This window comes from Cnephaeus nilssonii (assembly GCF_951640355.1).
Source record: "Cnephaeus nilssonii genome assembly, chromosome: X".
NCBI classification, from domain to species: domain Eukaryota; kingdom Metazoa; phylum Chordata; class Mammalia; order Chiroptera; family Vespertilionidae; genus Cnephaeus; species Cnephaeus nilssonii.
Window position 1 is genome coordinate 121625121 of NC_137071.1, and position 14786 is coordinate 121639906.

The window sequence follows — 14786 nt, forward strand, 5'->3', positions numbered from 1 at the left end:
CTTCCACACACTTCCCTTTTATCCGAATGTCCTCCTTACAACTTTTCAACCAAGTCTCTTGTGCTTTCTATAGTTGGACAGTAGGACGGAACAGAGGACACATGGACAGGAGCGCAGGTCCTTGGCAGCTCCTGCAGCCGTCTCAGAAAGCCAGGAGCTCTGAGTTTGGTTGCAGGCCAATCCCTCTGAGCTGCCCTCATGGGCTCGCCTAAGGAGCCAGGAGGCAAGGGCTGAGGGAGGAGGAGGTCTAAGTCCAGGGCCCAATTAAGAGATCAGATGGTGAAGAGTTTGGGGGCTTTTAAGGTGAGGAGGCCCAGCTGATCCTGCAGGCTTGTATAAAGCACTGTAACCCCCAGACAGCTCGAGGGCTGGCGGGCACCCGGGACAGGGCTTTCCGGAGCCATGGCCCAGCAGTGGGGCCCCCAGAGGCTTGCAGGCAGGCAGCTGCAGGCCACCTTTGAGGACAGCACCCTCGCGAGCATCTTCACCTACACCAACAGCAACGCTACCAGAGGTGAGAGGGCAGGTGCCGTGGAGGCTGGGTTCCGATGGCTGAAGCAGCCGCTCTGGGACACCAGGCCCAAGTAGCCACACGGGGGGCCATAGTCCACCCACCCAACCCAAGAATGTCTTCTGCACAGTGTCGCCAGCCAAAAGGGTTTTCTCTCTCAGTTTATTTTTTTAGCTTCTTTTATATATATATGTTTATTGAGTTCAGAGAGGAAGGGAGAGAGAGAGAGAAACATCAATGATGAGAGAAAATCATTGATCGGCTGCCTCCTGCACAACCCCTACTGAGGATCGAGCCCACAACCCAGGCATGTGCCCTGACTGGGAATCGAACCATGACCTCCTGGTTCATGGGTCGACGCTCAACCACTGAACCATGCTGGCCGGGCTCCCTTAGCTTTTATGATGACATAAGTTGGGGGGGGGGTTCTTTCTGAATAGAAAAAGACACAAGAATATCAGATATAAGCCCTGGCCGGTTTTGCTGAGTGGTTAGAGTGTCTGCCCATGAACAGAAGGGTCTCAAGTTTGATTCCCGGTCAAAGGCATGTACCTCAGTTGCAGGCTCTATCCCTGACCCACACGTCCTGGAATGTGTGGGAGACAACCAATCGATGTGTCTCTCTCACATCGATGTTTCTCTTTCTCTCTCACCCCCCCTCCCCACCTTCCACTTTCTCTAAAAATCAATGGAAAAAATATCCTCAGATAAGGATTTTTTAAAAAGAATATCAAGTATGCATTTTCTTTTTTTAAGCATTTTTATTGATTTCAGAGAAGAAAGGAGAAGGAGAGGGAGCTAGAAACATGGAAACATCAATGATGAGAGAGAATCATTGATCGACTGCCTCCTGCACGCCCCTCATTGGGGATTGAGCCTGCAACCCGGGCATGTGCCCTGAGTGGGAATTGAACCGTTGACCACCTGGTTCACAGGTTGACATTCAACCACTGAGCCATGCTGGCGTGGCTCAAACATGCATTTGCAAACCTCGTAGGCTTCCCAGACCCTTTGAGAATCCCTTTCCCATGCAAGTTCATTACTCTTTCCTCGTGGCCCCGTATTGCTAGTGAGCACTCATTACATTCAAGTCTGAGAAAGGACCCGGCCTGACTCATCTTTGCATGTTCTGAAGCCAAAAGGAGGCAAACTCCAGGAGCAGGAGGCTTGAGGGTGGAGATGAGTGACTTCTAGAACCTTCGGATCAGAAGAGGCTGTATTGGTCACCTTGTCCAACTCCATGTCCATGTCCGGGGCCTGCACCTTACCCGGCACATTCTGGGGGAAGTTTGCTCCACTCCCAGGGTCGCCCTTCCTCCTAGAGCTGGCCCATGGCGAGAGAGAAAGGCCCCAAAGAAACGGAAAACTCCGATGAGGCAGCTGAGTTCCGTCCGCCCTGGGAGTGACCCAGTCCAAGAGATGAGGGCACCAGTGATCTCCAGCCCTAGACCTGTCCCCAGGTCCCTCCTCCAAACCAAAGGTTTCTTTCTTTCTTTTTTTAAAAAAAATATATTTCTTTATTGATTTCAGAGAGGAAGGGAGAAAGAGAGAGAGAGAGAAACATCGGTGAGGAGAGAATCATTGTTGGTCGGCCACCTCCTGCATGTCCCCTACTGGGGATCGAGCCCGCAACCCAGGCATGTGCCCTTGGCTGGAATCAAACCTTGGACCCTTCAGTCTGCAGGCTGATGCTCTATCCACTGAACCAAGCCGGCCAGGGCAAACCAAAGGTTTCTTGACTGCCAGGGCAGTGATCAGCAACAGGGTTCCTGGGCCAAACTGGTTGAAAACCATGAAGTTTGCATCAATCAGAATAGCCTTGATGGAGATGGAACAATGCTCTCCATGGGGGCCTCTGGGGCTTCATCAATGCCCGATTCCTTTCTGTAAATTTTACCCCCTCCCCCCAAAATTCAAGTGTCTGCCAAAGTAGACAGAAAAGTATAGCAAACCCCTGGGTCTCGATCATTTGTCTTATTTCATCTCTAACCCTCTCCACTAACCCCTTCTTCTGATTTCTGGAAGCAGATCCAAGACATAGCACCATTTCCTCTATAAATCTTCAGTATGCATCTGTAAGAGAAAAGGACTCTAGGAAACATAACCATAGCCTGACTGGCGTGGCTCAGTGGTTGAGCGTTAAACCATGAACCCAGAGATCGCGGTTTGATTCCCGGTCAGGGCACATGCTTTGTTTGCTTGAATCAGAGTTCAAATAAGGCCCACGTGTCTTTATTGATAGATATGTCTTTATATCCTTTTTTAATTTAGAGGCTCCCCCTCGACCTTGTTGCAATTTATTTGTCAAAGTAAATGAGTCCCTGGACTCACCCACTCAGACTCTGCTGATGTCTTCCTATGTGTGGCTTCCCATGCTCAGCCCACCCCATTCGTCAGGATGTTTCTGTAAAATGGCTGCTCTGAAGGTCTGCTGAGAGGTCAGCTGGATTTGTCAAGTGGAAGAGGAAGGATGGGTATAGCCGTTTTGACAAGACTGCTCCATTGGCGGGTATCCTTTTTTCCAGAGTGTTGGCAGCTGCTGAGCCCAATGCCCAGACCCATTAAACCACTGCGGATTGCAAAAATAGCATTCTGACTGTCTTCTTCTGTTAGCTGGATTACATTGATAAAGAGAAACATGCCCTCATCTACTATTGTGTTCCCTCGGGAGGGGCCGTGGTGTACTAGTATATGGGAAAGACAGGAGAAATGCTTGATTCTTCCCTTTTATCTCTCTTATTTCAAAATAATGACTTGGTTCCCCAGTGAAGCCAATTAAGGTTGATCTCATAGGTCGATGCTCAAGCACTGAGCCACGCTGGCCGGGCTCCCTTCCGGTATTTTTTAGAATACCTTCTCGTGCTCATTTCTTCACGAAATGAGTCCCAGAGTTTTCAGGAGGGAGGAGCAGGGTTGCACTGCTAGAGGCCACTCCTTCCTGGCCTCCCACATTCAGAGTGCCCCAGTCTCTCTGCCACCATGCAAGGCCCTTGTTCCTGCCCTGTCCCTCTTATCCCTGCCCTCCCAATCTGGTCTCCATGGGTTGTCTGGGAAGGACACTCAGTCTGTTTCATTTTGAAACTGCCTCAGCCCCTTGCATTTGCTTGCAAGCTGGAGTATTTCAAACACCTCACAGTTCCAGTTGCTATTCTCACACTGAAACTCTGTACTTTCCGGGGAACTCCAATGTATACTAGAACATCTTAGAGTCTCATCGTGATAGTCCCAAAGGGGTCGAGTTAACTCTCAGCTGGGGAATCAGAAGCCAAGGGCATCGGAACTGGGCTTCATAGCATGGAAGGGAAGAGGACCTGGTGTAGGGGAGAGTGTGAGTGATGATCCAACAACAGCCCGGCCGGTGTGGCTCAGTGGTTGAGCGTGGACCTATGAACCAGGAGGTCAAGGTTCGATTCCTGGTCAGGACACATGCCTGGGTTGCGGGCTCCATCCCCAGTGTGGGGCGTGCAGGAGGCAGCTAATCAATGATTCTCTCTCATCGTTGATGTTTCTGTCTCTCCCTCTCCCTTCCTCTCTGAAATCAATTTAAAAAGATATTTTTTTCAAAAAGAAGATCCAACAACAGAAAGACGTGAAGTGCGCAAGGAAGACAGTATAGGGGGTGTGGGGGCTCAGGGGAGCACCAGCCTGCCAATGGCACTACAGGGGGCTGGCCCAGTGTCCTGGGGGTGGTGAATCAGAAGAGGGAGAGATACCCAGCAGAGATGATGAGGAGTTTCACTTTGTCAAGTTCAAAGATGCCTGTGCAGCTGTCCAGCGAGCCAGGTCCTCTGGCCTGAGAGACGGGATTGAGGGCAGGTTGTTTGCAGATGTACAAAGCTAGAGAGAGAGGCAGCTGCAAAGGCAGCAGGTAGGAGAGCGGGAGCATTGACAGGAGGCTCTGTCTTGGTGGGGAGAGTAAGGAAGGGTATAGCCGTACAGGCAGATGACGCCACTACCTACTCTGTCCCTCCTGCCTCCAGGCCCCTTTGAAGGCCCCAATTACCACATCGCCCCCAGATGGGTGTACCACCTCACCAGTGCCTGGATGATCTTCGTGGTCATTGCGTCTGTCTTCACTAATGGGCTCGTGCTGGTGGCCACCATGAGGTTCAAGAAGCTGCGCCACCCTCTAAACTGGATCCTGGTGAACTTGGCTGTGGCTGACCTGGCAGAGACCATCATCGCCAGCACCATCAGCGTCGTGAACCAGATCTATGGCTACTTTGTGCTGGGCCACCCTCTGTGCGTTGTGGAGGGCTACACAGTCTCCCTGTGCGGTAAGCCAGCTGAGGGCCCAGGCTCAGGAGAAGACCCAGCCTGCTGTGCATAAAAGACATATTCCACGTGTGCCTGCAATGCACATGTTTGAAGGAAGACAGACGTGCAAGAAAAAGCGGGCCTGGGCCATCATTTAGGGGTGGAGGGGCGGCTTGTGCAATCCAACACACCCCAAGTGCCTACTCTGAGATAGGTTCTGCCTGTTTTTTTTAAAATATATATATATATTTTTATTGATTTCAGGGAGGAAAGGAGAGGGAGAGAGAGAGAATCATTGATTGGCTGCCTCCTACACTCCCCATACTGGGGATTGAGCCTGCCACCCAGGCACATGCCCTGACCAGGAATTGAACCGTGACCTTCTGGTTCATATGTCTACGCTCAACCACCTTGAGCCATGCCAGCCTGGCCAGGTTCTGCCTTTGGACAGCCACTTCGGGGCCATGCAGCTGTGAGGAGACAGCTATAGAGTCAGACGACCTCAGAACAATGTGGGAGGGGAGGGCTGTGGGCACCCCGAACAGAACTCCCACCATCAGGGCCGTGTTCCCTTTCAGCTCACCGGTGTTGGCTTTGTCCAGGGAAAGAAGCAATTCCCAGATCTCTTTCCCCATCCCCATCACTAATGTCTCTGTGGGCTGTGGCTCTATTCAGGTCAACATTGGCTGAGAAGTACCCGTGTGCTGGGCTTTGTGGTGGGCACCGGGCGTATAGGATGTGGCACACAGGGTTCCAGCCCCAAGGTGCTCCCAAGTCCTGTGAAGGGGGGCCCCTACCCCAGATAGTGACTACACAGTGCCATCGGTCCTCTCAGAGGACCGTGTCCTGGAGGAGCTGAAACTTTTTAAAATTATTGATTTATTTATTTTTATTGATTTCAGAGAGGAAGGGAGAGGGAGAGAGAGAGAGAGAAACATCCATAATGAGAGATAATCATTGATCGACTGCCTCCTGCATGCCCCCCACTGAGGACCGAGGCCCCGGGAATCAAACCATGACCTCTTGGATCATAGGTTGATGCTCAACCACTGAGCCATACCAGCTGGACGCCCATACTTCTGAACCAGTTTTGGTGCCATGGACGCCCCCTGGCCCTCAGGGGAAACATATGCACCCCTTCTCAGAAGAATGTTTGCAAATGCACACGAGGTGCATAAGATTACAAAGGACTACAATGATACTGAAATATAGTTATCAAAGTATTAAACAGTAATTAGCAACATAGTCTTCATTTAAAGTATTAGTATTAAAATTATAATACTAAGTTATAGTATACTAGAGGCCCAGTGCATGATTGAATCATGCACGTGTAGGGTCCCCTACACGCTTTCGCTTTTCGCGGTGGAGCTGGGTGCCTGTCCGCTGGTGCACCAGGCCTTTCAGAAGCCTCCGCTGAGCCGGAGGCTTCTGAAAGGCCTGGTGCCGGAGCAGACAGGCACCCAGCTCCCCCACTTTTGATGGTCCGCGGCCGCTGAGGGGGGCTACCCTGCTGTTGAGAGGCGCAGCTGGGTGTCCGCGGCAGGCCCCCTCAGTGGCCGCGGATCTGGCCATTGAGAGGCACAGGGGGCGGGAGTCCCGCCCCCTGCGCCTCTCAACAGCAGGGTAGCCCCCCTCAGTGGCAGCGGATCCGTGCCTCTCAATGGCCGGATAGGCCACCCTGAGTCCCGCCCCCCAGCTTCCCGCCGCCCAATCGTGGGCATAGCGGAGTGATGGTAATTTACATGTTACTCTATTATTAGATAGGATTATCTATAATAATAAAAGCGTGATATGCTAATTAGACAGGACATCCTTCCGGATGACCTTCCAGATGAAGCTGGGGCTGCAAGAGAAGCCCAGGTCCCGGGTGCCAGAGGGAAGCCGGTGTAGGCAGCCGGGGGAAGGAAGGCCTACTCTTGCACAAATTTTGTGCATCGGGCCTCTAGTAATTAAATAAATAGTATTGATTATTTTCTAGAATATTAGTGACACCATTTTTTATTAAAGTATCAAATAACTGGACCTGGCCTGACAGTCATTGAAATTTCAAAGTGGTGCCCAGCCGGTTTGGCTCACTGGATAGAGCATCGGCCTGTGGATGGAAGGGTCCTGGCTTTGATTCTGGTCAAGGGTACGTACCTCAGTTGCAGGTTCGATCCCCGGCCCTGGTCAGGGTGCATGTGGGAGGCAACCGATCAATGTGTCTCTCTCATATCAATGTCTCTCTCTCTCTCTCTCTCTCTCTCTCTCTCTCTCTCTCTTCTCTCTCTCTCTCTCTCCCCCTCCTTTCCACTCTGCCTAAAAATCAATGGAAAGCCCTAGCTGGTTTGGCTCAGTGGATAGAGCGTCGGCATGCAAACGGAAAGGTCCCAGGTTCAATTCCGGTCAAGGGCACATGCCCGGGTTGTGGGCTCGATCCCCAGTGAGGGGCTTGCAGGAGACAGCCAATCAATGATTCTCTCTCATCCTTGATGTTTCTATCTCTCTCTCCCGCTCCCTTCCTCTCTGAAATCAATAAAAATATACATTTTAAAAAATCAATGGGAAAATATCCTCATGTGAGGATTTAAAAAAAAAAAAGAAATTTCAAAGTGGTAATAAACGTAGTGATATTGAGAAATGTCTGCCACCTCTGTAAAGTGACCGAGTCATGGGCACTGCTAATACTGTCACACTCATAACAGAAGGAAATGCCAGTGTCAGTTAGAGGTCAGGAGAAACAAAGATGTCATTTTTCCCACCCCAGTTCGTGGACACCTGGATTCTGTGCGCAGACCTCCGGGGTCTAAGCAGCACAGAAGACATTTGTCTCCACCTGCTAAACGGAGGAGGGAGGGGAGATAGCAGGGAAGGGGTTCCAAGCACCTAAAGGAACGTGAGCATATTGGCAGGAGGGGCACAGCTCTTGGCTGGGATCATAGCGTGTCCGTGGGTCGGGCTGGTGTGTACACGGCCATTGGTGGTTACCTCAATGGCATCACAGGAAAGCCTGGTGGCCAATTAAGAGAAAGAGGGGAAACAAGGTGGACCAAGGTCGAATCAGAGGGGGCAAGGAAAGGCCCAATGGGGGAAGACGGGAAAACAGGAGTTAGAAAAAGAAATTGACCAAGCCCGGCTGGTGTGGCTCAGTGGTTGAGCATCAACCTATGACCCTGGAGGTCACGGTTCGATTCCTGGTCAGGGCACATGCCTGGATTGCCGGCTTGATCCCCTGTGTGGGGCGTGCAGGAGGCAGCCAATCAATGATTCTCTCATCATTGATGTTTCTATCTCTCTCCTTTCCTCTCAAAAATCAATAAAAAATATTTTTTTAAAAAAAGGAATTGACCAAGAGACCCAGTGCCCCCTGGACCTGACAACACTCTTTGGAGAATGAGGGTTCGCAGGTGCTTGGGGAGCGCCTCTTCATCTGGAAAGCTGTCGGCTGGTCCGGGTGGAAGGAGTGATGTAGGAGGCTCCAAGCCGCCATCTGTCTGTTCTCCCCTGCAGGGATCACTGGGCTCTGGTCCCTGGCCATCATTTCCTGGGAGAGGTGGCTGGTGGTCTGCAAGCCTTTTGGCAACGTGAGATTTGATGCCAAGCTGGCCATCGCAGGCATCACCTTCTCCTGGGTCTGGTCTGCTGTGTGGACAGCCCCGCCCATCTTTGGTTGGAGCAGGTAAGGATGCCAGGGTGCCAGGAAGGCGCCTTGCTAGGACCAAGAGGGGAGGGTGTGACCTCGGGGCCTCCACGGCCCCACGAATAAAGTGAAGACAGGCCCAGCTCTCTCTGAGGCCCCTTCTAGCACGCAGTGTTTATGAGTGTATGAATCTGGCTGCTGGAGCATGGTCTCCAAGCCTTTCCCGTGGTCTCCAAGCCTGAGCTGCTCACGGGAACACGTGGAGAAATGCCTACAACTTCAGGCCATGGGCTGATCGGGTTGACCCTAGAAAAATGACTCAGTTATTCACAGGTTCTTAGAAGGCAAGAGGGTGCTTCGCTCTCTCTGTGAAAAGGGGATGTGATCAAGGTGAGGAAAATGTTCTGAAACCAGATAGTGGCAATGAAAGTACTAAATGCCACCGAACTGCTCACTCAAAAATGGTCAACCTTAGCCAGTTTGGCTCAATGGATAGAGCGTCGGCCTGCAGACTGAAGGGTCCCAGATTCGATTCCGGTCAAAGGCACGTACCTCAATTGCAGGCTCGATGCCCAGGGCCCGTGCAGGAGGCAACCAATTCGATGTGTCTCCCTCACATCAATGTTTCTCTCTCTCTCTCTCCTCCTCCTCCTCCCTTCCACTCTAAAAAAAAAAATGGTTCATTCATGTAACGTGAATTTAATTTCAATAAAAAACAAATAACCAACAACCCTACCCGTGAGTGGCATGGCTGGGCTGGGGGTCGCAGGTTGCCCTGCCTGCATTGGGACAGGCTGCCGTCTCTTCTATCCAGGTACTGGCCCCATGGCCTGAAGACTTCATGCGGCCCAGACGTGTTCAGCGGTAGCTCGTACCCTGGGGTGCAGTCGTACATGATTGTCCTCATGATCACGTGCTGCATCATCCCACTCAGCGTCATCGTGCTCTGCTACCTCCAAGTGTGGCTGGCCATCCGAGCTGTAAGCCCCCGTGCCCTCCTGGCTTCGCCCCTGGCTGGTAGGATCATGAAGGCCAGGGATGTGTGGGCACGGACAGAGGGTCACCCGGTCTGCTCCCCTGCCCCCAAACCAGACGTGAATCTGGCACTTATAGCCCTGGCTCCCTTGTCCTTGTCCTTATAGAATAGCAAGGGATCACCCCAGTAATGGAGCAGCGCTGCATTCCTCCTGAGCCAGCCAGATCCGCAAGTGAAACCTGCAAATCAAGGAGTGCTGTTAAAAGGATGCCACTGGAGGGCCCTTGTCCCCTCCCCTGGCCTGTTGGGGCAGGCTAAGAAGTGAATTCACATGTGCCATCTGCCCTCCAGGCCCCTCTCCTCCCTCCTCCTCCCTGGGATGCTGATCTGTCCACAGCCACGCCCCTCCTCCCCTGTGCCAGCTGGGTTACCACTGGGGCGCCCCCGTAGGAAATCAGAGCAAGACAGCAGAGTGAGGTTGAGTCCTGGGTGCTGGGAGCTCTGTGCTCCCCTTGTGGTCTCCTGAATACCATACGTTGTCCCTTTATCAGTGAGCTAAGCTACCATTAGCTGGATCTGGATGTACCACCTGTTCCTGTTGGGATCCTGCTTGGCACCGGTGGTAGAAGGCCCTTTGGGGTAGCGCCTTTCTTATATGAAGCTGCCTGTGCCCACAATCCGATCAGCGTGGGCTTATAAGCTCTTTCTAGAGTGGAGATCATGGGCTCGAGATAAGCTCCCCTCATCTCACTACCTTCAGCCTGGGATATCCCCCCCCCCCCCCCGCTTCCTTCCCCGACCCTGTTGGCAGTCAGGGATCAGGAGCAACTTAGCTGGGTCCCAAGGTGTCCAACCATGGCTTGGGCCATGTTAGGTCTGAGTTGTGGAGCTCATGCTCCGGAATGTGTTACCTGCCCTCACAGTTTCCCCTCGTGCCCACTCAGCTGTCTGCCATCAGGTCCTGCCCATAGCAGGCAGAGGCCAGCCCCTGTGTCTTCTCCTGCCCAACCCCTCAGATCTGAGCACAGGAGGGAGCATGCTAGGGATAAGGGACCAGGGGAGGCTAAGAACAGAGCCCTTAGCTCCTGCCCAAACTCCCAAGCTAAGCCAAGGGTTTGGAAGGCCCCAGCTCGGGGCCATCTCAGCCAGGTTCAGCTGCGTGCTGCCTCAAAGCTTGCACAGCTCTTGTGAGGCCACCCTCCAGAGAGCTGTAGGCCAGGCGTGCACTCACTCAGGTGGGAGCTGGCTTTTGGCTGGCGAGGTGCTGTAATGGGTGGGCCCATCTCCTTCTCCCCATGACTCCCCATCCTTAGCCCGCCAGGAACACGAAGTCCCTTCAGATTCAGAGCCCTGAGGAAGTCTCCTACTCACTGTCCCTTGGCACGACCCTCTGTCTCCCCCAGGTGGCGAAGCAGCAGAAAGAATCCGAGTCCACCCAGAAGGCAGAGAAGGAGGTGACGCGCATGGTGGTGGTGATGATCCTGGCATACTGCCTCTGCTGGGGGCCCTACACTTTCTTTGCCTGCTTCGCTGCTGCCCACCCTGGCTACGCCTTCCACCCTCTGGCGGCTGCACTGCCAGCCTACTTTGCCAAAAGTGCCACTATCTACAACCCCATTATCTATGTCTTTATGAACCGGCAGGTAAGTCACACCATCAACACAGCAAACTAGAAATAGACCATGGAAGAGCCCCGTCATGTCTCCCACCTGGAATAGTATCTGGTCTCCAGAACAATAACCGGAGAAGGCTCGGCACGTGACCCCAACCCCAGGCAGCCCTCCTTCTGGATCCTTTTATGGTCTGTCTCTGCCTGAAGGTGGGCATTTCCTGCAGGGCCTGTGTACTGTGGCGCTCTTCCTTTCTGTTAGCTTCAGGGCTAGCCTAGAGCTTGAACACCGGAGGGCTGCCTGGACACAGCTACACTTTTCTTAGGTGTGCACTTCCTGCCATTATTGGCGCAACTCTTCTCTCAACCTTCATCTTTCCATCTTCAAACTCTAATTCTGACCAGGACATAAACGAGGCCCTTCTTGGCTGCACTGACCTGTGGCTTTCGTGGCTTTATAGGTTAGTTTAGGGTGGACACACTGTGGTCTCACCCAAAGTCTCCCTAGATGGCAGCCAGCATGGACTGGCATACTGGGCCTCCACAGCAAACTGCCCATGACTCCTAGACTTTTATATATATATATATGTTATTGATTTTTTTACAGAGAGGAAGGGAGGGGGAGAGAGAGCCAGAAACATCGATGAGAGAGAAATATCAATCAGCTGCCTCTTGCACACCCCCTACTGGAGATGTGCCCGCAACCAGGATACATGCCCTTGACCGGAATAGAACCTGGGACCCTTGACTCCGCAGGCCAACACTCTATCCACTGAGCCATACCAGCCAGGGCGACTCCTAGACTTCTTGATAGATACAGGTGACTATTGAGGCTCATCATCTTCCAAGTGCAATTTGCCTTATTTTTCCTTGAATCTGTCACATCCACTTCATTGGGGTGCATCTATGATGTGCTTTGGTGACCAGTAAGGTCTTGGGTCAGAAATATTGCCCCTCAGGGACCTCCTATTTCACCATACCCAGCCTATTCCTTCCAACTGGCTTTCTTCTGCTTGTCTATTTCACAGTTGCTCCATGGCTGTGCCCCCTCCTGCCTGGCCTTGAGTTCCTTAAGCATGCATACTTTTGGTAATGTTTAAATATCCAGTAGCCCAGCCAGCATGGGCTACTGAATATTTAAACATTTCCAAAGGAATGCATGCTTAAGGAACCAGGAAGTCACAGTTCGATTCCCAGTCACGATCCCCAATGTGGGGCATGCAGGAGGCAGCCAATTGATGATCCTCATCATTGATGTTTCGCTCTCTCTCTCTCCTTCTCCCTTCCTCTCTGAAATTATAAAATTTTTTAAAGTAAATAAATAAATATTCAGCAGGACCACAATTGATTCCCCGGGGTTCCATTCCTGGCACCTCAATACCCAGAGTACAGTTCAATCCCAGATCCCTGTTTTCTGTCTTTCATGCTGGTCTCTTTTTAGGCCTGGCTTTTGTTTGTGGAATCCTAGGCTAGCTTGACAAGTACTGTTTTTGCTTGAGTCTTTCCATTCTCCCCCCCTCCTAGACAGATGTCACACTTCTGGACCTCTCCAGGCTTTCAAACTTTCTTTCACCTTTTCGCACTGTTACCCCTTCCTATTGCATTCTGAGAGAACTTTCTGGAATGGAACTCCATGAGGACATGCCTGATGAAACCCTTAGGACACAGTCTGGCACAGAATGGGTGCTCAGTAGGTAGCTGTTAAGTGAATGTGTTGAATGAATTCTTAGCCTCATCTGCCAGCTCTTCAGCTGAGTTGATTCTGCTGTTCAGCCCATTTCTTACGTTATCAATGACAACGATTATGTTTTTCCTTTTTTGAGAGTTCTGGTGTTGGAGGGAGCTGGAGGTAATCAAGAATAGGCTTGGGCTCTAGCTGGTTTGGCTCAGTGGATAGAGCATCAGCCTACGGACCGAAAGGTCCTGGATTCGATTCCCGGTCAAGGGCACATGCCTGGGTTTCGGGCTAGATCCACAGTAGGGGGTGTGCAGGAGGCAGCCAATCAATGATCCTCTCTCATCACTGATGTTTCTCTCTCTCTCTCCCTCTCCCTTCTCTGAGATCAATAAAATTATATATTTTTTAAAAGAATAGGCTTAGAATATATAGGAAATGCATCTGATCTGTGTTCTCAAAGCATTTTGGTTAGCACAGTGATGATCTGAGATATAATCTGAGAAATAAATACGGCCCAGATCTCTTTAGGGATCAAGCAGCAAAGAGCAGGGCCTTCCTGGTGCCAGAAGACTCTCTTGGCTAAAGAGACCAGGTGGTGGCTACACTGTTGTTTACCTAGTCCTCACCTGGCCTCAAAATTGATGGAAAAGAGCCAGGCCGCATGGCTCACTGGTTGAGCATCAACCTATGAACTAAGAGGTCACAGTTCAATTCCCAGTCAGGGCACATGCCCGGGTTGGGGACTTGGTCCCCAGTGTGGGGTGTGCAGGAGGCAACTGATCCATGATTCTCTCTCATCAATGATGTTTCTCTCTCTCCCTCTCTGAAATCAATAAAAATATATTTTTAAATTGATGGAATAGAAACAAGATGACAATCACATTCCCTTTCACTAAAATGCCTCTTACCAGACATTCTGGAGACAGGTCACTCTATCTATGCATGGGCCCCTTAGCTGGCATCATCTTTGGTCACTGCATGAGTTCCCTGGGGTGCCATAACGAAATACCACAGATTGGGTGGTTTTAAGTAACAGAAACATATGGTCTCCTAGTTCTGGAGGCCAGAAGTCTGAGATCAAGGTATCAGCAGGGCTAGCTTCTTCTAAGGGCTCTGGGGGAAATCTCTTCTACCTTCTGGTGAGTACTTGCTATTCCTTGGTTTGTAGACGAGTCGCCCTGATCTCTGCCTTCACCTTCACATGGCCATCTTCCCTGTATGCCTGTGTGTCTGTGTCCAAATTCCCTTCTACTTCCAAGGACACCAGTCATTGCATTAGGGCCCACTCTACTCCAGCTTGTCCTCATGGTAATGTATATCTTTTAAAAATATATATTTTAAATTGATTTTGAGAGAGAGAGAGAGAGAGAGGGAGAGAGAGATAGAAACATCGATGAGAGAGGAAGTCATCAACTGGTTGCCTCCGGCACGGCCCCCATTGGGGATCGAGCCCACAATCCGGGTATGTGCCCTGACTGGGAATCGAACCAGCGACCTCTTGGTTCCTGAGTCGGCACTCAACCACTGAGCCACACCAGCCTGGCGTAATGTATATCTTAATCACATCTGCAAAGGCTATTTCCAAATAAGGTCACATTTATAGACCCCAAGCAGTAGGGCTTAAACATACCTTTTGGGGGGCCACGATGTGACCCAAATGTCACCAGCAGCTTCTAAATTAGATGACTTAGATGACCAGATAGTCAGAAATAGACCATCCCCATGTGCGAGGAACCTGAGTCTTCCTCCATTCACTTTGTAGAATTGTGAATGGTAGGAGAGAAGGTTTTGAGTCATCCGGGTGACACTTAATGAATACCTTCCTCCGAATGCCCTAAGCATCACCTTTAGCATAGCGCACTGACCCGTCCTGCTCCGCTGAATAACACTTTCTGTCCTGCCAGTTTCGAAACTGCATCTTGCAGCTTTTTGGGAAGAAAGTAGATGATAGCTCTGAACTCTCCAGCACCTCCAAAACAGAGGCCTCATCTGTCTCTTCGGTGTCACCTGCATGAGTCTCTCCCAGCCCCAACAACAAAGAGATCTGCCTCCTACCAGAAAACGTCACCCGTGTCCCACTCACCAGGGCTTTGGCCATCACCGCCACCATCCCTTCTTCTCCATCCCTGTGAAGAA

At 51.3% G+C, this 14786-nt stretch overlaps 1 protein-coding gene across 1 annotated transcript; it reads left to right on the forward strand.

Moving 5' to 3' along the window:
* Nucleotides 1–402: 402 nt before the first annotated feature.
* LOC307095875 (long-wave-sensitive opsin 1) lies at nt 403–14665 on the forward strand (the record flags this gene model as incomplete). Its single annotated transcript, XM_079765466.1, has 6 exons — nt 403–514; nt 4492–4788; nt 8258–8426; nt 9202–9367; nt 10767–11006; nt 14555–14665. 6 exons carry the CDS (start codon nt 403–405, stop codon nt 14663–14665), a joined length of 1095 nt encoding a protein of 364 aa, XP_079621592.1.
* Nucleotides 14666–14786: the final 121 nt, after the last annotated feature.